This window comes from Bos grunniens, chromosome 4 (genome assembly GCF_055505025.1).
Source record: "Bos grunniens cultivar Pamir isolate PY7600 chromosome 4, Bosgru_T2T1.0, whole genome shotgun sequence".
In the NCBI taxonomy this organism is placed as follows: domain Eukaryota; kingdom Metazoa; phylum Chordata; class Mammalia; order Artiodactyla; family Bovidae; genus Bos; species Bos grunniens.
In genome coordinates, this window is record NC_141168.1 from 27,490,094 (window position 1) to 27,517,691 (window position 27,598).

Below are 27,598 nucleotides of genomic sequence, written 5' to 3' on the forward strand. Positions count from 1 at the left end.
TTTGGAGGAGAGGGTCTTTGGCAGGTGGGGGAGAAGTGATGGGGGAGGATGATCTATAAGAGGAATCAGAGGGGGTGGGGGACATCCCATGAGCAAGATGTCAGAGGAGGAGGAGTTTCTTCTGTTCAAGAACATCTCCTTGGTGGGGCCGTGGGATGGACCTCAGTACCACCTCGCGCCTGTCTGGGCCTTCCACCTCCAGGCAGTCTTCATGGGTTTTGTCTTCTTTGTAGGGACGCCACTCAATGCCACGGTGCTGGTGGCCACACTGCGCTACAGAAAGTTGCGGCAGCCGCTCAACTATATTCTGGTCAACGTGTCTCTGGGGGGCTTCATCTACTGCATCTTCTCTGTCTTCATCGTCTTCATCACCAGTTGTTATGGGTACTTCGTCTTCGGCCGCCATGTCTGTGCCCTGGAGGCCTTCCTGGGCTGTACAGCAGGTACTGCAGGCGAAGGGAGCTGGAGAGATGGGAAGGATCCTGCTTCAGGATGGGAGCCAGGGGCCAGTCTGTTGGGTTAGAGTGGACCCCTAAAGAGGAGTCCGGGGGGGTAGAAGTTTGGTGTTCTTTTGAATGCTGAGGTAGAGAGCCACCCAGAGGTCTGAGCAAGTCCCAAACTCTATTTCACTCTCCAGTCCAACCCTTCCTCTCTGTGCTTTCTCCACACCACCTGTATTCCACTCTGCCTGCCAGGATGAGTGGAGTTGTTTACCCCATTATCCGCCCATTTCATCACAGGTCTGGTGACAGGCTGGTCACTGGCCTTCTTGGCCTTTGAGCGCTACATCATCATCTGTAAACCCTTCGGCAACTTCCGCTTCAGCTCCAAGCATGCCCTGATGGTGGTCGTGGCCACCTGGACCATCGGTATTGGTGTCTCCATCCCACCCTTCTTTGGCTGGAGCCGGTGAGAGTGCAGGGCAGTTATGCTGACTTAGCTAGAAGCTCAGGTTCTCAGGGTGGGAAGAGTGGGGTATGGTCATTGACCTCTAATTTTTAAAGAGCTGGAGGAATAGAGAAGGGAAAGGGCTGTGGGAGACAAGTGCTAAGGTTTACTCTGTGGTTGGAATTGCTAAAGGTTGGCTAGTGAGGACAGAAAGTACCCTCTGCCTGACATAACTCTGGGTTCTAAGCAGAGAACACAGCCCAGGAATCTCAGCTCCCACTCTACCAATTCTTGCTGTGAGCCTCACGGTGAACAAGTGCTTGGTCCCTTGCAGATTCGTCCCTGAGGGCCTGCAGTGTTCCTGTGGTCCCGACTGGTACACCGTGGGCACCAAATATTACAGCGAGTACTATACCTGGTTCCTCTTCATCTTCTGCTACATTGTGCCTCTCTCCCTCATCTGCTTCTCCTACTCTCAGCTGCTGGGGGCCCTCAGAGCTGTGAGTGGCTTTTGTGAGGGTCAGGGAGGAGGGGTCACAGGGCTCTAGATGAGAGGGAAGAGTGGGTATGTGCTCTAGAACACAAAACACCCGGAAATGTCCACAGCCAGGGTGAGGGGTATCAAAAAGCAGTGCAGGAAGCAGGGACAGGGAGATGAGGAGATGAAGAGTGAGGTGGAGTCATCCCAGCTCAGATGTATCTAGAGATGCCTGTGATTCCATCCAGTATCACGGACTGGAAAGAGAGCTGGCTCCATCTTGCCTTCCTCAATGAAAGGGGAACAGAGGAACTAGGTCAGAAGGTGGGACGGCAGAGAGACAATTAGAGCAGATGGCCCCCTTGTTGAAAAACGTCCAGAGACTTGGGGGTTCAGGGCCAGGGAGCAGAAGGCGTGATGTTTTCTGCGCTCTTTCCAGGTTGCGGCTCAGCAGCAGGAGTCAGCTTCGACCCAGAAGGCTGAGCGGGAGGTGAGCCACATGGTGGTGGTCATGGTGGGATCCTTTTGTCTCTGTTACACACCCTACGCTGCCCTGGCCATGTATATAGTCAACAACCGTAACCATGGGGTGGACTTACGGCTTGTCACCATTCCTGCCTTCTTCTCCAAGAGTGCTTGTGTCTACAATCCCATCATCTACTGCTTCATGAATAAGCAGGTAAAGTTGTTCTCTTTTTAAACAAATCTGGGGCTGTGCTGGGTCTTTGTTGCTGCCCACAGGCTTTCTCTAGTCGTGGTGAGCAGGGGGCTTCTCACTGCGGTCACTTCTCTTGTTGTGGAGCACGGGTTCTAGGCTCGGGCTTCAGTGGTTGTGGCACGTGGGTTTAGTTGCTCTGCCTACCCCAAATCCTGAATTGAAGCTAATAACCCAAACTCAGACAAATCAAGGAGGGTTCCTGTCTTATAGAGCCAAACACTCTGCTTTGAGAATTATTTTGTTTCCTCAGTTCCAGAAGTGGATTAAAAACTAATGAGGAAGCTCCTGAGTATTAACAGAACTGGCAGTCCTTTCCTAGTTGGGAGCACTTTCTAGTAATGGTGGGTGGGTGGGGGTACAGTGGGGTCACTTTTGACAGTGCTCTCCTGGCTACCCACTCCAGTATTCCTGGGCTTCTTGTGGCTCAGCTGGTAAAGAATCTGCCTGCAATGCGGGAGACCTGGGTTCAATCCCTGGGTTGGGAAGATCCCCTGGAGAAGGGAAAGGCTACCCACTCCAGTAATTCTGGCCTGGAGAATTTCATGGCCTGTATAGTCCATGGGGTTGCAAAGGGTCAGACACAACTGAGCGACTTTCACTTTCACTTCACTTTCCTGGGACGGGGTGCTTTGTGAGGTTTCCCAACAGTGAGGCCTCAGGGTTAGCCAGAACGTGTAGAGATTATTATTGTAGATCCAGGAGGAGTGAGTAGAGTTAGCCTGGACTAGCCAGCTCTCAGGATTGAGAAGACATATCAATACTGCTCGAGGAGATCCCATGTATAAGGCTATGGGGATACAAAGATCTTTTTTCTCGCATGCTTCCTGATGTTACCTCCTCTGTACTGGTCTGCCAAGGAGACTATCTGTGCTCTTTCCCTCTAGTTCCGAGCTTGCATCATGGAGATGGTGTGTGGAAAACCCATGACAGATGAGTCTGAGCTGTCTAGCTCCCAGAAAACCGAAGTGTCTACTGTCTCTTCTAGCCAAGTTGGCCCCAACTAAGGAGCCATACTGGCCTGTGTGCAGTGAGGACTTTACATTTGAGGACATTTCTACTTTCTCTGTCAAAAACCAAACCACTATCAACATAGAAAATGGGAAGGGGAGTGATAGCAACTTGAGGGGTCAGTTTTCCATTTTCCTACTATTTGCTTGCTACCTACAAAGTAACTGCTCCAGCTGGGTCTTCTTCAGACCACCTCAAGGGCCACTGCCACAGTCATCAGCTTCTACTCTTAAGTGGCACAATTTACAGCGTTTGGAAAACGGATTTCTATGTACAAGGCAATTGTAAAGGAGTATGGCTAATTTTTCAGTGTACAGACAAGTTATTTTCCTTTTCAGAAATTTTTTTTCCCTCCTGGGGATCCATTCAAAGATGATACATTTTGAATCAGAACGAATTTAGGAAAACACCTTAGAAATGAGACATTAAAAAAAAAAAAAAACCCTTTAGTAGCTTCTAAATATGAGTTTGAAAGAACTTTCTTATGTTGTCACTGCCAGTAATCGCTATCACTTTGACAAGCCCATAAATGCCTGCACCAGCATGAATTATTCCAGGTGCTTCCTCCCCCATGCCCCGACGTCTCTTATTTGGTTAAACCGATTTATCTGTCTTAAGCTGTGTATTTACTAAAGTCAATAGTTCAACTCCCTTCATGTTCTCAAAATGAACTGGCACATCTCAATACTGTTTATAAACTATACAAAATGTTCAAAAAACTGTTTTACCTTATATTCTGTCTCCCTACTCCATGTAGGCCTTTTTGAAATAAAAATCAAGATAAATGTGTGTACATTCAGAAATGGCTGTGTTTGGTATCAGACAATTATGTAATGAGCAGCTGGGCTCCTCTCCAGTTACATGGCCTAAGAGAAGCAGAGAAGGGTTATGGCTGTATAAGGATGCTAAAGATTTCAGTAACCAATTTGGGAAAAGGTAGCAACTTCTCTGGGTTGGGGTGGGGTAAACCTTCTAGGAGAGGTCCATTTTCTGTGACATTTTATAACCCCATAATTCTAAGCAAGAGTTCCATTTCTTAAGAAAACAAAGGACATACACACCCTTCAGTGAATGTAAACAGTTTTATTTAGAAACAGATAGGTACCTGTTTGCATTATAGAATATAAAACTTGGTTTACACTCTATAAAAAATAATAACCAGTATCCAAATTCAAGACAGCTAGCATTCACAGAACACACAATGTGGGTGTGTAGCTACTGTTCACCAGCCTCAGGCTTGATTTAAACCAAAAAGAAAAAAAAAAAAAATTCCAGGAGGGTCATTAGAGATTAGAGTACAAATGCTTACTGATGAGCACCCAGCATCCAGAAGTCGCTATCTTAGCAGATGGAGATTTGCTTTCTAAGTGCATGACTTTAACATAAGGCCTGGGTTCTCTGTACCTAGTGACCTGCGAGGCTCTCCTGCCACACAATTTGCACTGTGCCCTCTCCAAGCAAGGGTTGGTGGCATTATTAATTATCCCCAGTCTTCTTAACAATTCAAATGGGGAATCTGGAAGGCAGAGAATTTCCATTTCCTTATATGGGGGTTCAAAGAATGTATCCACTCTCAAGAGCTCAATGCAAAGGCCAGGGTGAAGTTACGTGATATCTGGCCTTTTACCAGGCCAAGGAGCCCACCTGAACATGATTGTGGAAGACCAAAGGATACACCTAGGTTCAGATTATAATAATCACCCAGCACCACCTGAATGTATTATCCAGAAAGATACATGAAATAATAAAGGTTATATATATATATATTTGTCTTAGTAACCTGAGGGCTAAAAACTTGGAATACATAATTCTTCTCAAAAGAGGTCCATGTGTATGAAAGGGACCAAAAAAAAAAGGCAGTTTCTTGTTATGTAAAATATAGGTGAGTTGGGAACAGAGGTGGTTTCTTCAGCTCTTTCTACAATGTTCCTCTCTTTGATAAGGACTGACAATGTTGATCCATGATAAACATTTTTTGGCAGCGGGGAGATGGGGACATAGGGAGGGATGGGTCTAAGGCAGGAAGGGTGAGCGACGGTCCTCAAACCAAAGAGTCCTCTCATCTCTGAGCCTTAGCTCAGCCTCTTCAGCTGACACAGAAACAGGCCTGGTAGTAAGTGGTTAGCATTCTGAGGTATGAGGATCCCTGGTAAATTCAGCAGCATGTGGTTTTCAGCAATCAGCCCACAAGGTAAGAACACTGCAACCAAGCCCCTAACTAATACTGCTATTGAACCACTGTCCAAAAGAGAAAGGGAAGAAAAAAATCCCCACCACAACAGGAGGTTCTAAGCTTTCATTTAAGGTGGTCCAATTCGTCTGCTTTCTTTTTATCTTAGGGTTTCTTAAGAGAATCCTCATTCAGTGACCGTTTCTCTCATTAAAGGCACTTTCAATGACACAATTGGAAAAGAGCACATTTTGACTGCAGTGAAATAAAAATTAGTTCCTTGGAACACCTGGGGAAATACAAGCTGAATGGGGCACTGACTGATTGAATAAAGACAGGCTTGAGCACTTCAATAGACGCACACCCAGAAAAAAGCATGTGCCCTAAGAACACTTGGATTTTTTCTTTAGTTTTCCAGCTGTTTCTATTTATATCTCTGTAAAGAGATCACACTCACTACTTGATTGATATTCAAGACACTGGCCCCAACTTTTCCCACCACAGCTGTGCTTGACAAAATTAGCCAACAGCTAGTCTTACAGGGAAGGGGGGGAAAAAAAGGATGAATGAAATAAAGTCGATTCAAGCTTTCTTATAGCACAGGGATCTGTCCTTGCCCAGATAATGCTAGGACCTGGACATGAAGCAACTGAATGGAACATGTGGCCCCTACTACTTATGAAATACACTTATCAATAGGCAAGTTTAAGTGTTCTCTTTCTAAATAGTGGGGAATATTTCTTCCCTTTCCTCTCTCCTGAACATTTCTTATTGATCTCAGGCTTAAACTTAAGTCAAAATTATAAAAAATTACATGATAAGGGTTGAGAAAGAGAGAAGGGCTAATGTTTGCCTACAAGTGTGAGTTGCGGATGTTGATCCTTCATATCATACTCCCAACCAGAGAACAAATACAAAAATAAACACACATGTTATACATAATACAAAGTGTAAATCTACAAACACAAGTGTACTAATTAGAGTTGTTCCTCAGAAGCACGGTTTCCCTCCTGTCCCTCAGAGAGGAGGAGGAATGGGGACGGGATCATTTCTGTTATAACTTTTCATGTCTTAAAAAGTTTGTAATAACAGTCTCAGTAGCGCAATTTCATGTGAAACCAGAAGCTGTAAAAATAAATTATTTTGAAGAAATGTGGGTTCCTCTGTCTGCAGCTCAGAACTCATCATGTCGTACTAAGGCCTCACCAAAATCTGTGGCCTGGCTGCCCACAAATAAATCATACTTGTCAACAATCTCCTCCTTGGTAAGCTTGCCATCCTAAAAGCAGAAAGAACAGTGAACTGAGGCGAAATATAAGTTCCCATTTCAAATTTAGAAACACTGCTATCATATAATAGGGGATCTAAGAATTGTCAAGATTTAAGATTCTAATTCCCACTAAATTAAATGTGAACTCAGTACTCATGGCCCATCCCCAACACACACACACACGGAAGAAAAGAGCAATTAATATATTTCCTTATCAAGAAGGTTAAAAGGATGAAAATAATACAGCTGAATAGGACAATGCCAGCGGTATGGGTTTATTTCTTGGGGAGAAAATGCTCCCTTTTCAGCAAAATGTGGGACACCTCCTAGATATGGGTAAGAGATATTTAACAAGAGCCAGGAAAAATACTTCAAAATGAATCAAGTCACTGTCTAATAGGGACAATGAAATCTGTTACTATCAAGCATAGTTTTCAACTCCAAAATGTCCTGCTGCTGCTGCTGCTAAGTCACTTCAGTCGTGTCCGACTCTGTGTGACCCCATAGATGGCAGCCTACCAGGCTCCTCGCCCATGGGATTTTCCAGGCAAGAGTACTGGAGTGGGGTGCCACTGCCGTCTCCACCAAAATGCGCTAGCTACCAATCAGATTCCAGACAGAACCCCTAATGGAGGTCCAGATCTTACCTCAAGAATTAGCTAGGGCAGATTCCCAAGGGATGACTATGAGTTTCCTTTCCTCATGTCTCAGCACCTGGCTACTGAAGAGACTGAGCAAGAACTCAAAACAGACTGACCCTTAAAAAGGCTCATGGATAAGAAACTACATACAAACCAAAGATTAATCTAAATAAAAGAACATTCAGAATTCTAAAACCCCCCATCTTTAGACTGATTTTCAGTCTGCTCTAAGGACAACGTTCTCTGAAAAAGGTGACAGGGCTCAGTAGTAACACCACTGTTTCAATGAACCAAATGCCTTCTGAGATAATTGGTCAAGGACTGATGCTGAAGCTCCAATACTTTGACCACCTGATGTGAAGATTTGACTCATTGGAAAAGACCCTGATGTTGGGAAAGACTGAAGGCAGGAGGAGAAGGAGACGACAGAGGATGAGATGGTTGGATGGCATCACTGACTCAATGGACATGAGTTTGAGCAAGCTCTGGGAGTTGATGATGGACAGGGAAGCCTGGCGTGCTGCAGTCCATGGGGTTGCAAAGAGTCAGACACAACTAAGCGACTGAACTGAATTATAATAGAGAAAAGCTGATTTATAAGCTACAACAAGCATACTTGATTTAAGAAGGAAATAATCAGCTTTGAGTAGGCAAAGTGAGACTGTAAAAGGTAAAAGAACAAAGGAAATAACAACAAAAAGGCAAAGAAAATTTCTTGGGGTTCCAAAGATAGTGGATGAGGCACGCTGGGCACAGGCTATACCCAGAGGCTCTTGCTGAGGCCTAAATTCCTCCCATGCTAAGAACATTGGGCAAAGGGATTTCTAAAACGAGAGAGCATAGAGCCAGTGCTGCCCTGTAAGTTTCAGTCGCCAACTTTAGCTCCATAGCAGACTTGGACTAATTAAAACCTTAGATGCTCTATGTACACTAATAGGAATTTTTTAAGCAATCTCCTAGAGACAGACTTGGACCACTGCTAGATTGCTTGGGCCTAGTCAGGCTTACCTTGTTTTGGTCTGATTCATAGACCAGGTGCCTGGCTTCTGCCTCAGCATGGTCATAATCTGAGGGGAGAATCCAGTCTTTGGTCTCTTCCTTATCCATCTTTCCATCACGGTTCTTATCTCGAAACTCAACAAACTGTTCTCTCTCCGTCTTGACCCACTCTGGCTCATCAGCATTTCCGTCATGGCTGTACATATCACCTGTATGAACAGACATCCATACATAAGATGGGTGTGTCTTCTCTCAAAGCCTGCCCCATGCAAATCTGATCTGACCTTTCTTCCTCACTCATTAGTTTGGAATCTCACAGGAAGTTATAAGGGTATTTTAGGTTGGAGAGATATTATGAAGTAAGGCATTTTCCTGATGATCTTGCAAAAAGAATATTTCAAGCTATTGGTCTTGAATGATATGAGCAAACAGAACTGTTTTAAAAAAAGGCAGAAACTGGGATTTTCAGGTGGTCCAGTGGTTAGGAGTCCATCTACCAATGCAGGGGACACGGGTTTGGCCCCTGGTCCAGGAAGATCCCATGTGCTACTACGGGGGAACTAAGCCTGAGAGCTGAACTGCTGCAGCCCACTTCCCTAGAGCCCGCGCTCTGCAGTGGGAGGAGAGGTCACCACAGTGAGAAGCCCAGGCACTGCAACTAGAGAGGGCCTGCGTGCAGCAGTGAGGACTCAGCGCAGCCATAAGTATTTTTTAAAATGCAGAAACAAAGGGAGATGACTAGTGTCAAGAAAGGTAAAGACCAACTTTCGTAAGACACCTGTTCCCTGCGTTCCATTTCACTACAAGGCAGTTAATTAACCTGACCACTAGTTTTAGAAAGATGTGGTTGTAAATCCTCAGGAAAATCTGAGATGTAAAAGTGTCTGTAAATGTAAAACAGTCAAACTGTCTACAGTCAATGCCTAAATATACTTTACAATGTATCTCTTAAAATGATGGGTATTGTCTTATGCTACTTTCTATCACATGAACTGTGAAACAATTTGGTCAACTACTTGGTAAGAGGCAGCTCCTTTTTTTTAAAGCAATGTTTAGGGACTTCCCTGGTGGTCCAGTGGTTCAGATTCCATACTGTGGATGCAGGTTCAATCCCTGATTGGGGAACTAAGATTCCACACGCCAGCAGCGGCATAGCAGAAAAAAAAGAAAAAAGCTGTACTTGAGAGAAACTGCCTTGAAGGTACAGCATCTGAAGTAAACAACTCGGAATTCCCTGGCAGTCCAGTGGTTAGGACTCCACATTTTCACTGCCAAGGGTGGGGTTTGATCCCTGGTTGGGGAACTAAGATCCCACAAACTGCATGGCATGGCCAAAAAAAAAAAAAAAAAGGACAAAAGGAAACAAATTAGAAAACCTCTACAGAAACTACGAATAGAATACAGAGAAAAGGAAAGACGAAGAGGAATCATCAACTCCTGGTTGCTTACTCACCCAAGGGTCTCTTTTGTTCTGTTCCCTAGTTGCCTAATACCAGCCTAGGTCCCCTACAACTCCTCAGTGCCAATTCCACAGGGCAGCTGGGATGCGCTATTTTAGTGCAGTCCACTACAGCAGCCACTGGCTGCTGAGGAAAGGAAACGTGGCTAGTCCCATACTGTGTAGCCACAGGCTATGAGGAAAAAAAACGTGGCTAGTCCAAACTGAGATGTGCTACAGTGTAAAACTTTTGAAGACTTGTGTGAAAAAAGAAAAAAAAAAATAACCCTTGATAATGTGGAAATTATAGTATTTTGGAAAGTTAGATTAAATAAAATACAGTTTTGAAGTGAATTTCATCTGTTTCTTTTCATTATTTTTGATGTGGCTAACAGAAAAGTTAAAATTACATTTGGGACTCACATTCACATTTTCATTGGCCAGTGCTACTCAACACTTTATCATGACCCACTATTTCCCATGCTGGTCTGAGTTAATGATGTGCTAAGAGTTGACCCATGGAGTAGATTGTTTTTATTGGTGAACATATCTTCCAAAGTTTCCCAGGTTCTTCTAAGAAAAACACTAGAAACAGACTTACCAATATACTCCTCCAGATCAATGAAACCATCAGCATTCTTATCTATATCTTCCATTGTTTCCTAGACAGAAGAGAATAATTAGATCTAGTATTTGGATGAATTAGTTCAGGCAATTATTTAGGACAAGTAACTGTGCTTCATTAAACACACACGTATATATGTGTTAATGTATATCTATTCAAGTATGGTTAAACCATAGGAAAGAGTGTAAGCAACAAAAGGAGAAGTTTCCATTGAGAATCCTCACTCTCACCCACCTGTACTACTATGTCCTTCATGTAGTCATACTCCTCAGGGTGCAGAAAAGCTGTGAATTCCTCCTTTGTGGCAATCAGGTCTCCATCCTTGTCTGCCATTTTAAACCTCCGCTCATCTCTAACCATCATCTGTTTATAGTTAAATCCATCATCAGGGTCTGGATCATCTAGGAAACAAAAATTTAGGTCAAATCTTAAAAGACTTCCAGAAAACATGAAAATGTATGGAAATCAATTTCCAAGAACAATAAACCTAGCATGGAAGAATTAACTTGGTTACTCAGGGAAAACTACAGCAGTCTAAAGGCATTCAGTTTTGGTGATCAAAGACTACAAAGTCAGGTCTGAGTTGAATGTAAATTCAACATGGAACCCTGGCTCTTGGCCTATGTGATCCGTTACATAAATGCTTCATTGTTATCAATATCTAGGCTACTAGAGGGCTTCAGTTTTCTAGTTATATCCAAGGGGCAGTGGTGGCTCTAAAGTCACATGGTCTGGGTTTGAATCCTAACTCTACTACTTCTTAGCCATGTGACCTTGGACAAGCAACTTAACTGTGCTTCAATTTACTCATCTGTAGAATATAGACAGTAACAGAGTTGGCCTCACAGGATTGTTAAGAGGTTAAATAAGCAAATAAATAGAAGTTAAGTGCCTCGAACACTGCTTGGCACAGACCTGGCTTTTAATACACGTTAACTATTGCTATGTTTAGGAAACATTATTTAAACATTTATTAAACATTAGGCTCTCATTAAGAAGCCAGATATCAAAGGCCTTCTATCCCATTACAGGCCATTTAGATTCAATACCAGAACAGCACCACTCTGAAAGGTCACATTTTAGTTTCTTTGGTCAATTCAGAAATATACCATGAGATACAAGTTCTGTTCACTACCCCCACTTCCTCCATTTTTATAAAATCCTAGAAAATGCAAACAAATCAAGTTACAGAAAACAGATCAGTGGATGCCATGGACAGGGCACGAGGAAGGTGAGGACTATAAAGGGACACAAGGAAGCTTTTGGGGGTAATGGAAATATTTAATTACAGTGAGGGGCTCACTGATGCATACAAATATGGCAAAACTCATCAGTTGTGCATTTTAAATATGTGCAGTGCAATAAACTGTTTGTCAGTTATACTTCAATAAATCTGTTACAGAAGATAAATATTAGATTACAACCAAATTGAATTTGGACCTATCTGTTAGGATGCTGAACTGCACAAGCAATAGTTATTGTGGCTCAGCTGGTAAAGAATCTGCCTGCAATGCAGGAGACCTGGGTTCGATTCCTGGGTTGGGAAGATGCCCTGGAGAAGGTAAAGGCTACCCATGCCAGTATTCTGGCCTGGAGAATTCCACGGACTGTGTAGTCCTTGGGGTCGCAAAGAGTCGGACACAACGGAGTGACTTTCACTTCATTTCCTAAGAATCTAGAAAAATGAACTTCAAATTGAAAAAATGTGAAGGAGTTCATGGCAAAAAAGGGGGAAAAACAAAACAACTTTTCAATCTGAGTTGCTATATGGACCAAAATAAGATAACACGTGAAGATATTTTGAAAAGTAAAAGACACCACATTAAAGGTAAGAAATGATTATTCCCAAAACATATTGATCAAATAAAAAAAGATATAGCACTAGTTTTTATTAACAAACAAACAAACCCACAGGGCCCCTTACTAACACTACACTACTGACTTTTGATATTGTAATTCAGTCTTTCCATACTTTTAAGTACAGTCAAAAACAACAACAATAAACTATTGCTCTATTTTGAGTTAAGCAACTTGAAGCTTCATTCTTTGACGAGGTCAAAATTCAGTAAGACAGTTTACTGATTAAACTGGGGCTTTGGGGACCCTATGTGTATACTCAAAGCCATAATAGATTAGAGACTGAGAATTTAAGGAAACTACTACTTCACTCAGATACTAAGTCATTTCTTCTAAACAAATCATCAGTACAAACTATGTAACATAAATAAGATAACAGAACTTACATGTTAAGAGTAGATTCTTAGCTGAGAGCCCTCTTTCCTTAAGTAAAACTTGGTGACTAGGATCACACACACATATATGAGGATGAAGAAGAAAGCTACAGAACTGTATTTAATGACTAAACTCGCATGCCTATCATCACTGCTCAGAGTGCCCTATCTGTCCTAAGCACCAGTTTACTGGGCCAGCTGGCTTGCACACAGTGAAGGGTAGGCTCGTGATCTAGTTTTGGTTTTGGTATAGACAGGGCAGATCTTAGCATCTCATATTTTACTTGTGGCAGAGATGGGGTTAATGTTCCTTTTGTGGAAAGTAGGTATTCAGACAGACCCTAATTAGAAGCTAAGATGATTTCTACCTTAACTCAACTGAGTCAAGAACACATTTTCACAAAAAACTCCTCAGCACTTTTGGAAGGCGCCTCCTTACCCCAGCACTGTCCACCCCCAGGCCGCCAGGGAAAGATGCCTTATAAAGACATTGTTTCTCCAGCCAGTGCTTCAGCTCATGCAGAGTCTCAAGTCAGTAGAAATACTCATTACATTGAATCATTGGCCCTGTGAGGTAACAAAGCTCTCAACAGATTTGTATGCACATAATCATAAAAAGAGTTTAAAACTCCTTCTGGACAGTGAGTGCCTAGGTCTGAGCTGAGATTTAGTAACACATCATTCTGTTGAGATCACCAATTGCCTACCCAGTACTTTGTATTTATAATTAATCCCAAACACATCATGAAGCTCTGGGTCTCAGCCAGAGAGCAAGAAGCATGGTTGTCTCTCTATCTGCACTGACTTTTTAATACATGTGTTCTTAATTGGGAGGAGGATATGTTTGGTTCTTGGCTAAGTGTCAAGCATGAGAGAGGTGGCCACTCTTGTCTCAGGAATGAGAACGAGCCCCACACAGAAATAAAAATCTGTTCACCAGAAATGCATGCAGTCCTGTAATTAACACGGACAGCTGGTTATCCAATGGGGGAAACAGACCATCATACAGTCATTGCCTGTTAGTGATGGAGAACGCCTGCTTTCACCCAGAAATTTATTTCATTTCCAGAATAAAAATGCAAGAAGTAACATTTATACATTCTTGTTTCATCTCAAACTGTGACCACGTACAAAAGAGGAATATCACTAACAAAAACACCCTAAGTCATCAACTTGGTAAGATCGCCACCTAGCATTTAATAGCAGGCAAGTGGAATAAGTAAAAGAAAATTACTAACAGGTGGCCCAAGCATACAAGCTACCAAAACAACAAAAAGCAATCAAAGTCACATTGATTTGCCTCGAAGCATTTGCAAAGCAGGCTAATAAACTCATGTGTCAGAGAAAACAAATGGGAAATACTCATTTCTAAACTTCAGTAAGCAGACATATTGAAATAGTTAAATTTCATCAAGGAATGCCATTAGACTTGATCTTTATTTTAGCAAGGGAAGAGAGTAATTTTCCTCCTATAGTCACCAGTTACAAAGATATCTAATTTGGTTTAAATTTCAGGTCCAACGCTTTAATGTGACCATGTCAAGGGACATCTCAAAGCCTCCTGCTTTGCATTGTTGGTACAATGCAGCCTTTTGAACGAGAATTTACTCCAAAAATGGTCTCTTTGAGGGATGACAGCAAGAAAAAAATGGGAAAATATATCTGAAATGCTAAAAGACGTAAAAGATGTCAGACCTTAGAAAACCAAAATAAAACAAATTTTAAAAAATAAATAATATACAAATTCAAAATTAATAAAGTGAAGGAGAATCAGCACAGCATCAAACTGTCTAAGATAAGTGTAATTCCTTCCTTTCCTTCACTGCTTGACCCATTTGTTTCTTTGACTCAAGACCATGGTCTCCACCAGGCTGACACCTTGCCCCTTACCCAGGTAAGTGCCATAAGTCACGTTTCTGTACTCATCCCAGGAGATTAAGCCGTCTTGATTCAAATCAAACTCCTGCCATTGGTTTTCAACATTGTCATATATGTATTTCTTCTGGGCGTGCTTAATCCAGGATTTCAGCTCCCCCTCCGTCACAAACCCATCTTTATCCGCGTCTATTTTATCTACAATCATTCTACAAGACAAAACAGTTACGTTTCAAGGTGCCGGCTCCACAAGGCTTTTTCCCCCAGAGAGTAGGGACCTACCTAAAACGTAGCCGTAGGTGGCATTTTTATACTCCTCCCAGGAAACGAGGCCGTCCTCATTGAGGTCATGCCCCTTCCACTGCCGCTCTACGTCCTCGTAAATCCAGCGCTTTTGTGCAAATTTAATCCAGTCTTTGAGCTCATCCACAGTGACAAACCCGTCCTTGTCGCCATCTATTTTACTTACAATCTTTCTGTAGAAAATGCAGAGAAATCCAGCAAGAGGTTAAAAGGACACAAGGCTCTGGACTTAGCCAGATGTGTGCTGTGGCCACGGGTGTTGCCCAGGGCTAAAGGATGGAAATAAAAATTGTCTCCAAAACAAAACTGCCAGATGGGCAACTGAAAATTTTTCTCTTGAGTGCCTGTTGCTGGTCTGAAATGAGTCATCCAGATAAGACAAGCACAGTCCATGGCTGGTGTACTTGGAACCAAAAGCAAACTATGGACTATCCCTTTAGAGGTAGGTTTCAGCCAGTGGTCAGAACTTTGGAGTGAATATCCTTTCCTATCTGGGTTCTTCACTCTTAGTATCAAACAACATGCAAATTTTTATATTTTTTCTTTATTGCTCTTAGGAGAATCTCTATTTCTGGGTAAATAATCACAACCACTGACTTGGTTTTCTAAAAATTCAAAAATTGTAACCAGATTTTTCAAAAAATTAAGTCTTTTTTTTAAACCAAAACACTTTTGCTAAAAATATAAAGATATCAAAAAAGTTCCAGGATCAGTTATACCTAAAGTCAAGATTTTTCTTTTAAACCCCAAAATAAGTACAGAGACATAAGCATGCTTATACATAAAAAAAGGGGGGCCAGCAGTTATTATACACTATATTGAATTGGATTTTTACATATAACCACAAAAACAGAGAGCTCTGAAGAAGTAATGTGGTAAGAACATACATCCTTGATTATGAGAATGTTAATAAGCTGAGAGGGTTAGGGTGCAGATGATAAACTAAACTACAAGGCTAAAGAATGAATATACTTTGCTCTTCATAAGCTTCTTTCTTTCAGCACTGTCATATTAATAACAGACATTTTAAAAAGACTTTTTTAAGGATTTCAAAATATGTGCATGATATGAAAACTTCTGTTAAAAGATGCAATTGCTTACTTATATAAGCTAAAACTGCCTATGTAAAGTCACAAGAACTTTTTTTTTTTTTTTACAATTTTACACCCCAATTATTTAATGGCCTAAGAGCAGTAATATTCACTGACTACATTCTTTAAGAGAGCCAGGAAAAGATCATGTAAACACCCCTTGGCCCTTTGTAGGGAGGCTCAAGTCAAAAGAACTTTAAATCAAAACTTCTAATGGAATTGACACAGTAGAAGTCCATTATGCACACTTATTTCATCACATGGAATATTTTAGAAAGAATTCAAGGGTCAAGAATAAATAATTTTTCTACTGTTAAAAAAAAAACTTCTATTGGAACTGAAATCTTGGCATACCCCTATGCTCTACTGTTTGTAGGATTGAAAAAGACTGTCATTTCCCAGTCTGTATTCTTATGAATACAACATTGGAAAGTGATTAGAATCAGAGAATATAAGTGACACAAATTCACCTCGATATTGATTGATATGCTGTTAGCCACGATTGTCTATTACTTAAATCCTGTAATTAACAAGCATTTTCCTTCAAAGAATCTTATAGTTTTTACTCTAAAATATTTTTTTAAAAAGGTAAAACAGTAAGTGTTAGTCGCTGAGTTGTGTCTGACTCATTGCAACCCCATGGACTGTAGCTTGCCAGTCTCCTCCGTCCATGGGATTCTCCAGGCAAGAATACTGGAGTGGATTGGCATTCCCTTCTCCAGGGGATCTTCCCTACCCAGGGAGCGAACCTGGGTCTCCTGCATTGCAGGCAGACTATGGTTTGAGCTACCAGGGAAGTCCCCTAAAATACTAAGAAGTCACCTCAAATACCCTTCTGCATCTACATGGACATGGGACAAAAATTTTTTTGCAACTTGAATCTGTAGAATCTTAACAATATTAATAAATTAGCTTTTCTTACTCTTTGGGGGGCTGTGCTGTGCAGTATGAGAGGTCTGAGTTCCCTGACCAGGAATAGAACCTATGCCCCCTGCACTGGAGTGCAGCATCTTAACCACTGGACCGCCAGGGAAGCCCCAACAGATTAAGTTTTACCTGTTCAAAAACCTCTACATTATCTATAATGGAATCCAGTTTGTGTCTGAAAGGCATTGGCTACCAAGAGTTCCACTGTACTATTAAGACAAAAAAGGCAAGGTACTTATTCCCGAAAGAAAATTTTAAACTATTATTAATAGCCTAAAGAGAAGCATCACTAAGATAAAAAAGGCATGACTCTTTAAGATGGGCTTTTCCTAATGAAGTTGGCTGAATGCTATTCTATTCATCCCAACAGAAATATCCCAAATGGTTCAATTCAGACGTTAGCAAACTTTTTCTGAAAAAGTCAAATATTTTTCACTTTGTGGGCCACATATCATCTGTCACATATCTTAAAAACAATAGTAAAAATAACCACGCAACTATTTAAAAATAAAAAAGCTATCCTTATCTTTCTAGTTATCCAGCCTGCAGGCAGTTGTCAAAGTACACTGGAAGTGGGCACAGCCTATTTTTGGCATGAAGCTCTAAACTCTGATCTTTAAAAGCCCATGTTAATTTATAAAGCTAATGGTATTGTATTTCTATGACACTGGAGAACCCTACAAATGCATGATGCCACTAAATAAGTATTTACTCTAGGACAGACACAATGCACTTAAGTGGATATTATGTCATTTCTAAGAGGTGACATATGCCTCTACATTTCAAAAGGCGTAAAGCCAAATCCTTTGGCTTTTTAAGAACCTGGGTCAATAAAAGGATTCCAGGAGGGTTCAAAATATTCCAGAAATTTTAAGGATGCAAAATTTTACATATATTCATATACTTGCACTTTACTTTAGCTTTCATCAGACTGCCAAAGGGATTGGGCCTATGACCCAAAAAAGGATGATGAACAGCTCTACTTCATTTCTATATCAAAATAAGTGAAAACTTTACTAAGGACCACCACCTCAAATTGGATAAATCATCAGGTGAAGGACACATAAATGAAAATTAAGTATATTCAGACTGCTTGGGGTGGGGTAAGGTTGAGAATACACACAGAAGAAAAAAATGTTCTATTTGATTATTCATAAGAAAAAGAAACTAAAACCTGGATGTTAAAATTGTTTTTAAGTGCTTCCTGTAGCTTTTTAGATATTATTACTAAAGATTTAAAAATAGTAGTGAATTTTTGCAACGAGAGGTATAAACAATGCTCTGATTTCCTAATAATCACTGGCCTCCTAGATAGATGGAAAGGGGAAACTGTCGTACCTAACCTCTGGTGTATAGTCACATACCAAACAATGTTCAAAAATGCCATAGTAAGCTACTTTAAAAGAAAAAAAAAGTTCACCTGGAATTCTTGCTTTCAACAGTATATCACCTTATTAATGGGCTATTCGTTATTATCTCCACATGTGGGAGAAGCAAACCAGACTTGGTTCATTCACACATTCCATGAAAAAGATCATTTTAACCATCTTATTCTTATCAAATATGATAAGAATATCACGTGTTGAACTTTTGATATTTACTGAGGACTAAAAGAAACATTTTTTTCTCTACTGAAGGCTGTTAGCAGAGCAATCCCAATACTTGCACAGGGCCAGAACACCGACTGCCACCAAACCTAGAGGCCCTTTGTTATCTGACAGTAATTCTGCAGAGACGTGTGCAGACCAAAATCTAGGCTGGACATGCATGTTATTAACAGGCAAGACATGACGACTGAGAACACCCTCATGCACGCCTATTTTCAGCTTGGAATGTTAGCACAGTTAAGAGATTAAAAGTGAGCACAGTCCTTCAAAGTCAAAAAACAACCTAACAGAAGACTGACTCTGATGCGCTTGTTTTCTCTGTTTTCAATGTTTTGGGAAAGTTTCTCATTCTACATGGCAAAATCTTTGATTATTTCTGTCAGTGTTTAAGAATACTGTATCCTTCAGTTGGCAGATAACTCACTGAAAGAATAAATTTATTTTTAAGTACCACTCAAAGCAAACCCTATAATGTCTTCTAATCACAGCACTATCCATGGGAAAAATATTTCTGGAAATTCCTATGTGATATAACTTTTCAGACAACTCTGTTAAATTTAGTTCAGAAAGCTACACAGATGGTCACTATTCATTGAAGAGAAAATGTTCACCAATTAACCTGCATTTCCTTAAAAAGCAAGCCTTTGAAAGAACTAAAAAAGACATTCTCAGACTCTCAGTTAGAAATAATCAGCTGGAATTCTACCAAATCAACTATTTAGGTAAAAAGATGCCTTCGGAGAGAGCCACAGAACCTGACTATGGCCCAGCTGTTTACTGCAAGAGCAACACATACTCTGACAATAAGATCACAGCTTAATACAACCTTCTGAAAGCCAAGGTTGATTTGGTTTTGCTTTTAATTAAGCAAATACCCGAGAATGAACCAAAGAGGGTGAAGGACATCCTTGGAAATCATAAACTACAGAAATTAGTCAGTCCAGGGGTCTAATTTGCAGTTTATTATCCACTCAAAGACTTGGCATGGTCAACAACAAAGGTCACAGACTGCTTTTAAAAATTAAAAGCAACAGTGTTGAGAAAATCCCCATGTAACGTTCCTTTGGGATCAAGATGATGCGGTTTAGGCCGAGTCCTATAGTATCTGGCACTTTAATGCAGAAATGACTTTGTTTTGTAGAATGAGGTAAAAACTGTTATTCAATGGAGAAATGAGGAAAGAGATTAAATTTTAGCGGTAGCAATTCTATGGTTAGCTTTCAGCAGATGTAGCTCAGTACAGCTTTACTGGGTGACTGAGATAGAAGAGGAAAAAAAGAATGAGTTGGTTTATAAAGAAAGGTCGTTACTCTAACTAGCCCCCTGCGAGCTGGCACCTACCCAAGTCTTTCCTTGCTCTCTTCTGGTGTCAGCTGATCAAAGGTTTTTGCTTCTTCGGCACCCAAGAAGGCGTCGTGGTCATAATCAAAACTCTGAGCATCATTGTGAACCTTGTCACTGAGCTGAGGCTCATGATGTACGCGGTCCTTCTTTTCTGTGGGCTTGCTCAAGGCAAAGGCCGTGCACAGGGACAGGCACATAAGAAACTGTCGCAGGTCCATGATAACCAGATCTTAAAGAAAAAAGAAAGGCAGTTCAGTCAGTATGCTTAATAATTCAACAGGAAATTAAAAGCTCAGACCCAGTAAAATTATTAATGACATCATCCTAAATACAATTATTTAACCCATAAAAAAGTATGCTAGAATATGAGACTTTCTAGTTTTACTCCGAGAAATTTTCACCACTCTCCTTCGTCTGATTGTAGGCTGACAAGGAATTACAGGAACAAGGAATTACAAGGAACATCCATCTTATAAGCAGTCTCCCTTTATGCAGACACAGAAAACGAACCTGTGGACATAGAGGGGACGTGACTGAGCGTGCATGCATGCACATGCTTCTGAAAGCTTATCAATGTTCTTTTTCATGCTATTCCATCAAAACACCCAAATCACATACAAAGATGCTTTAATCAATGATGATATTTTATGATTAAAAAATGAAAAATGAAGTAAATCAAAGAATTAGTAAATACGTATTAAACCACCACTACCACCACAAAGTAGATATAGTGACTGTTACATTCCAGAAAAGTCTATGAAAACAACAAAAGCATGTTGCAAAACAATGTCAAGATCTCATTCATATAAAAAGCAAAAATCAACTAACCTCTCCAGGTTGCTTATGTTTGCATAAAATATAACATATATGCATGAAAATGGTGTGGAAGGATAAGCATTTGTCTATAAATAGCAACAACGCCCTAGGCTGAAGAAGAGATGGGGGTGGGGTGGTGAGGCTGGGATGGAGAGAACTTTAATGCTGTACTCTGTTGTGCTATCTTCCTTTTTCTAAATGAGTACATTACCTTTTTGTGTGTACTTTTTAAACAATATGATAAACATTAATTTCATTGTTAGGTAGCATACATTTTCAAGCCACTTCTCCTGACTGGAAAAGGAGACATATTTATTCTTAAGATACAAACGCTATTTTTCAAGTAAAATAACACTGCCCAAGGAGAAAAACACTCCAGGCTACTTCAATAATTGAGCTAATCAATCAGATCAGTGGAAGAGTAGAGAGAAAACGAGATTTAGTGGCTCTCTCAAATGTCACAGTGAGTATCTCTTTATTTTAGGACAAAATGAAACTTTCACTGCAAACTACAAATAATTCTTTAAATAAAATTCTTTAGAGATAAGGAATGAGTTTTATGCTGTTATTCTGTGACATATTCAAATGATATCTATGATGTTAAAGGCTTACAGAATCAAGTAAAAATCAAGAGTCATAGCAACAGTATCTTCCTTATGCCTATTAACAAGGTGACCTCACATTTAGGAAAATTTTATAAATGACTAATTACATCCCCAGAATAATAGCCTACCAACTCTTGCATAATACCCTGACAGCTTTTGCAAACTGCCATTGTTATAATATAAATTAATGCTTAAACCTGGGAACACTATCAGGGCCTGGGAGGGATACTGTGTCAAGTTTTGATACTGTGTAACATACAGAAATGTAACAGATTGACTCATTGTGATTTAGAGGGAAAACTACATTTAAGATTGAGACTTAACATCTTGATCCAGTGATAAAAGAAGAAGGTCAGCGTAAAAGCCAAGTGATTCAGCTTTATCATTTATCCATCTCTCTATCCTTTCCCTTCAAATTAAACTCAATCCTGCCCCTCTACAGGTTCCTTCATTCTGTCAATCAATACTTCTCAGGTCTTCATAATCCAAAATCAGTCTTTCTCAGACCGCACTATTACTTCAAGCGTGCTCTTCCCTGTTCCTTCACCCACATAGTGTCCAGGAACTCTTGTCTCTGTTTCCACACCACCTACTGTCTCCCTGCAATCTAGGTTTCTACTGACTACTGATGAAAGTGCCTAAAAACATCACCAAGGACTACCTACCAGACAAAGCAATGGTTTCACCTTCATCTCTCTGCAGTGGGCAATGAAAAATCTGTACTTTAGCAGATATTTAAAAATATACTTTTTGTGCCCACGTATATCAACTCCTGGCTGTTCGTGCTTGTGCTTAGTAGAGTTTGACTCTGCCAGTAGTGTTTGACTCTCATGGACTATAGCCCACCAGGCTCCTCTGTCCATGGAATTTTCCAGGCAAGAATAATGGAATGGGTTGCCATTTCCTCCTCCAGGGGATCTTCCCAAATCAGGGATTGAACCTGTGTCTCTTCCGTCTCCTGCATCGGCAGGTGGGGGCAGGTGGGTTCGTTACTACTAGTGCCACCTGGGAAGCCCCCTTGGCTGTTAGAAACTTTAACAAAAGGGCTCTTGTTTTACGAATACAGACCCTAAAAAAGACTACCAAATTTATTTAAATCCATACATATAAAAATGTCCATTAGAAACAAAGGGTATCTCCCAAGACAAAGGACATATAACGTGGAAAGATGTGAGAAAAGTATAGAACAACTTATACAAGCCTCCTGAAGAACTACATCAGCAGTTATTTCTGAAGCATCTTTCTCTTTTCAACCAAACTGAAACCAAGTAATAGAAAGCTAACAGACCCTTTTCTTTCTCCATCACGATAGCTTGCTTGTATGGCTTTTTACCGCATGATCTAGATGGGGCCTGACCAGAGGTTTATCAATTTTGTCTACCCTTTCAAACAATAGGGGAAAAAAAGGCTTTTGGTTTTTTCTATTTTTAAATCTCTATTGCCTCTGATCTTTATTATAGCCTTCCTTTTGCTGACTTTACCCATCCTCCCTGGTAGCTCAGATGGTAAAGAAGCATCTGCTTGCAATGTGGGAGACACAGGTTCGATCCCTGGGTCAGGGAAGATCCCCTGGAGAAGAGAATGGCAATCCACTTCAGTATACTTGCCTGGAGAATCCCAAGGACAGACTACACGGTTGCAAAGAGTCAGACACGACAGAGTCACTAACTCTTTCTTTGCTGACTTTAGCTTTTGTTTTTTTCTTCTAATTTATCTTAGGTGGTAGGTTAGGTTGTTTGAGATTTTTGTTTTTTCTTTTTTGAGAAAGGACTTGTAGCACATGATCTAAAGGTAAATCAATGGTTGTGAAAAATGTATCTTCCCACTTCCATTTTTCAAGTGACTTATAAGTTTCTCTCATTCAAATTCTGCCCCTCCCTCACCAAGGGTAACACTTAATTGTTGATACTGTTCAGTTGCTAAGTCATGTCTGACTACATTTAATATTTTTTCTTAAAAGAAAAACAAAATCAGAAAACTAGACCTGCACTGTCCAGGATGAGAGCTGCATGTGGCTACCAAACACCTGAAACATGGCTAGTGTGAATTAAGGATGTGGTATGTTACACTTTACGATAAAAGAATGGTACTTTTGTATGTACTGGATTAAATAAATTATTAAAATTCATTTCACATGCTTTATTAATAAATGTTGTTCAGTCGCTGAGTCATGTCTGACTCTTTGTGACCCTGTGAACTGTAGCCCACCAGGCTCCTCTGTCCACGGGATTTTCCAGGCAGCAACACTGGAGTGAGTTACCATTTCCTCCTCCAGTGGAATCTTTCCAACCCAGGGATGGAACCCACATCTCTTGCACTGGCAGGCAGATTCTTTACCACTGTGCCACCTGGGAAGCCCCTTGTTTTAAATATTCACTTGTAAAAAAAAAAAATCCCCCTCACCCCAGCCCCCCGTCCAGCAGGAATCTGACTGGGGATTGAACTCATGCCCCCTGGCAGTGGAAGTGCAGAATCTTAATCACTGGACCCCCAGGGAAGTCCCTCACCTGTAAGTTTAAGATTACATATGTGGCTTGTATTACATTTCTATTTCACTGTGCCATGTTACAGACATAAATAAAGGGCTAGAACAGAAAATGTATCAAGTTACTACCATACTTTTGCACTATGTCAGCCATAATGGTTTCCTACAAAGTTATTTTCATGAATTGTTCCAGTAAATTTATAAGGAGAGAGAGGTAATAGCATAAACTTGAATTTCTCTTAGTAACAATGATAGCCTTAAGAATCAGTTTTACCCATTCAAAAATTTTCTTGAAAGCTTTAAATTCTTGCCATTTCTCCTTTCCTTCCCAATCATTTTTAATAAAAATGCACTGGTCACAGAACAGTTAAAAGTAAGTTGATTCAGGGAAATTTAGAGGTCTGGATTAAATTCAGCTTCTCAAGAACATTAACAATGAGTGACCCCACAGTTATTCTAGTTGACCAAAGACCCATTGCTCAGTGTTAACAGTGGGAGAAATGGGCGTGGTGGTTAAAATGCCAGTTCTGTGAGTTGGATATTCGGGGGCGGGAGGCGGAGAGGCATTCCTCTGCTGCTGCTAAGTCGCTTCAGTCGTGTCCGACTCTGTGCGACCCCAGAGATGGCGGCCCACCAGGCTCCCCCATCCCTGGGATTCTCCAGGCAAGAACACTGGAGTGGGTTGCCATTTCCTTCTCCTATACTGCAGCAAAAGCGGAATCTCAATGCTTAAGCATCTACCTCAATTGGGAATTGAGGGCAAGAGTCTGATAGCAATTTAACAATACTAAAGTTCTTGTTATAAGGTCTAGGAATTAAAGCCACCTGGGGATCTACCTGACATTCTTCACTTCCAGACTTTAGTACCACCAATGGATCATACTAAGGTAATAACATCACCCTTCATGATTTGATGAGAGTTGTAATAATGACAAACCATTTATTCAGCGTTTCTCCAGCAATCAATGGATCTGGATCTGTTCATTAATACATTCTAATTAAATCATTTGTGTGACTGAGGGTATACCTTTATAAGCTAGCCAAGTATATAAAAGTGCAAAATTTGGCTGTAGGAGAAAAGCTTTGAAATGGCTACTACTTAGGTTTCATTAATTCTATAACCAAAGCAACCCAGTGCAAACTTAAAATTTTTCTTGCTAAAGAGTAAAAAAATTTCCTTAAGAAATAAATTCGAGAAACACTGGGAGAATGAAGGTTTCCTTTTGGCTGATGAAACTTCAATAAATTATTAACTGCCAAAGGAAAGCTATGTAAAATGTAGGGGCAAGAGTTTTGGTTTCTAATTGCAATTTTGCTGTGCATATGTAACATGCACAAAATTCTTGGGAATTTGGTAGTTATTTTAGCTCAACCTTCCTTTAGTGCCAAATGTAAATAAACAATTTAAAATCCTTGATGAAAAGACCTATCTACTATGATCACTCCAGCTGCAAGTGGTCTGTATGCTAAGTCACTTCAGTTGTGTCCGACTCTGTGAGACCCCATAGACGGCAGCCCACCAGGCTCTCCCGTCCCTGGGATTCTCCAGGCAAGAACACTGGAGCGGGTTGCCATTTCCTTCTCCAAAGCATGAAAATGGAAAGTGAAAGTGAAGTCGCTCAGTCATGTCTGACTCTTCGAGACCCCATGGACTACAGCCCACCAGGCTCCTCCGTCCAAGAGTACTGGGCAAGAGTATTGGAGTGGGGTGCCACTGCCTTCTCCATGTGGTCTGTATATATTCCTCTAAAGAACTTTATAGAACTTGTTTGTACCACTCCACAATAATGATCATAGGTTATCTTAAGTTGTCTCCTTAGCTCCTCTATAGATGTACTTTAGGAAGGCAGGGATCTCAGCTAAATATAAATTAATACTCATCTGTAATCCCTAATGGACTTCCTGTGGCTCAGTAGTGAAGAATCTGCCTGCCGATGCAGGAGTTGCTGGTTTGATCCCTGGGTCGGGAAGATCCCTTGCAGAAGCAAAGGGCAACCCACTCTAGAATTCTTGAGTGGAAAATTCCAAGGACAGAGGAGCCTGGTGGGATACAGCCCATAGAGTTGAAAAGAGTCAGACATGACTGACTGAGCATCCATCATCGTAATCTCTAACACTGTGTCTTGTGCTTTTTGTATACTAACACATTTTATTGCATTAGTTGGACTGTACTTGGCAGCAATACAGCTCCTGCCTGCCACCAGTGCTCCCCATCCCCCAATTCCCCTTACTGGATCTGGTCATCAGCCAGCAACAAAAAAAGTGCTATTTCAGCTGTCTTAACTCTAATACATAAATTACAACATCAACAACAGCCATATTTAAGAGTTCAAAGAAAGACTGGAACTAGGACCTTCTGGCCTAGTAAGCATCTCCAATGGCTATTCCTGACTACACCTTTGTGCTTCCAACACCCCTGGCACAACCATGCATGTGCCACACACAGAGGAAAACGTGTGTTAAAATCAATGAACGGATCTCTTGTACTGATGCACTGTACAGAAAATGCCCTGAGTATCTTTTGACACATCACTGGATAAATGCAGGCAAGTGATTACATTAACAGTGATGATTATAAGTTTACTAGCCATTCAGGCATACTCAATGCATCTTTGTTAGCTCGTGTTTCTCCTAGTGATTCTCAAAACAGTCCTGTTGGATACCCCTGAATCCCTGTAAATCTCAGATTTAGGCCAAGATAAACAAACTCATCTTCTCTCCATACAAATACAATTTACAGGTTATCTGTGGAGCTGCAATAGTACTAGATATACATGAATTCTTCAACGATGACCATCGTTTGGTCCTTGGTTAACTAAATCTACCGAATGAGGTCAAACGTGCATGTGCCTTGTGTCAAGTTCCATTCTATAGAAAAAATATAAGTTATGAGAAATCCTATGGTTCTCTACCTCTAAGCTACAAAAACAAATCATAAGAAACCTTATTTCCAACTCATGCTTATTTTATGGTTCATGCCAGGAAGTGACTGCAATTCAATTCTCAAGGACATTATCCTGGGACTTTATACACTTAGGACTTCAGATCAAAACTCCTACTAAAGTTTTAGCAGGGGATCCAGGGAGCTTTTTGCCTTGAAGCAAAAGCAGCTTTCAGAACTGAAAATCACTCAACTCGATCAGGGCAGCTGTAGGGAATTAAGTTTACTTATGAACTCAGCATGCTAAAAATCAGAACTAGGATCTGGGGCTAAAAGCAACGAAACCATGTAATAATACAGTTCTTTATTGGAGTTTTTAAAAATTATTTTCCGTCGCTGACCGAGGCATGCAGCCAAACATGCTAGAGATATTCGTCTTTTCTTTAAAATTATAGACAACTTTTTAAAAAAATCACATAGGGTCTGTATGCTTTCTTCCCCCCTCGTTTCTACACCCTCCAAGTCAGCGAACACGACTTTCTTGGCAGATGCAGATGTCCTCTCGGGATGTGGCTTTGGGGCGGAGCTGGCAGACACAAGCAGGCCCAAGCGTGGGAAGTGGCAGGGAGCTGTAACAATAACGCTATCTGACTGCCCTCCGACCTTCAGGAGACAAACAAGCGTGACCCTTTAGGATGAGGGAGCTGGTGACTGGCGGGGCCCACGGCCAGAGGACGTGGCAAGCCAAGAACAAAACAGTACCCCCACAGGACGCAGAGCGGGGAGTAGGAGCTCTCAGGGCCCCAGGCCCCTTCCCAGAGCGCGCGGGAAGGCGAGCGGCGGCCTCTAATCCAGGCTGCACGCCGAGGGCCGGGCAGTCATGAGCAGTATCAGGCCCCAGAACCACAAGAGGGCAGAAACGGGGACCCTGAGCCAAAGAAGCCCTGCCGCACCGGGAGCGAGGCCCAGAAGACAGAAAGAAAGTGAAAAAGGAGACGGCGGCGGCAGAGGAACTGTGTACCGTGGTACCTACCTCTCTCCGTCGCACCCACAGCCCACGATGCCGCTGCCGCCGCTCTCCCACCGGCTTAGCTCTGGCGCGCAAGCCCCGCCCAGCCGGAAGCGGCTCCGCTCCCCGCCGCTGTCCTCCACGACGGCAGCCTCCAGACCAATCATCAGCCAGCCCGCCGCCTACGCG

The 27,598-nt window shown here is 41.3% G+C and overlaps 2 protein-coding genes across 5 annotated transcripts; one reads left to right on the forward strand and one right to left on the reverse strand.

The window, feature by feature from the left end:
* The first annotated feature begins 88 nt into the window (after positions 1–88).
* On the forward strand, positions 89–4,271 carry OPN1SW (opsin 1, short wave sensitive). The gene is made up of 5 exons (XM_086395759.1): positions 89–443; positions 741–909; positions 1,223–1,388; positions 1,806–2,045; positions 2,969–4,271. Exons 1-5 carry the CDS (start codon positions 89–91, stop codon positions 3,086–3,088), a joined length of 1,050 nt encoding a protein of 349 aa, XP_086251885.1. The 3' UTR covers positions 3,089–4,271.
* On the reverse strand, positions 4,156–27,496 carry CALU (calumenin). Of its 4 annotated transcripts, XM_086395757.1 has the most exons (8): positions 27,434–27,496; positions 19,611–19,842; positions 14,624–14,817; positions 14,357–14,550; positions 10,470–10,636; positions 10,212–10,272; positions 8,182–8,381; positions 4,156–6,541 (listed from the first exon to the last, which is right to left on the reverse strand). In XM_086395757.1, exons 4-8 carry the CDS (start codon positions 14,547–14,549, stop codon positions 6,437–6,439), a joined length of 726 nt encoding a protein of 241 aa, XP_086251883.1. In that variant the 5' UTR covers position 14,550; positions 14,624–14,817; positions 19,611–19,842; positions 27,434–27,496; the 3' UTR covers positions 4,156–6,436. The 4 variants fall into 4 exon arrangements, with proteins under 4 accessions (XP_086251883.1, XP_086251882.1, XP_086251881.1 ...); XM_086395756.1 differs by lacking the exon at positions 14,624–14,817; XM_086395755.1 differs by lacking the exon at positions 14,357–14,550.
* Between the last annotated feature and the right edge of the window lie 102 nt (positions 27,497–27,598).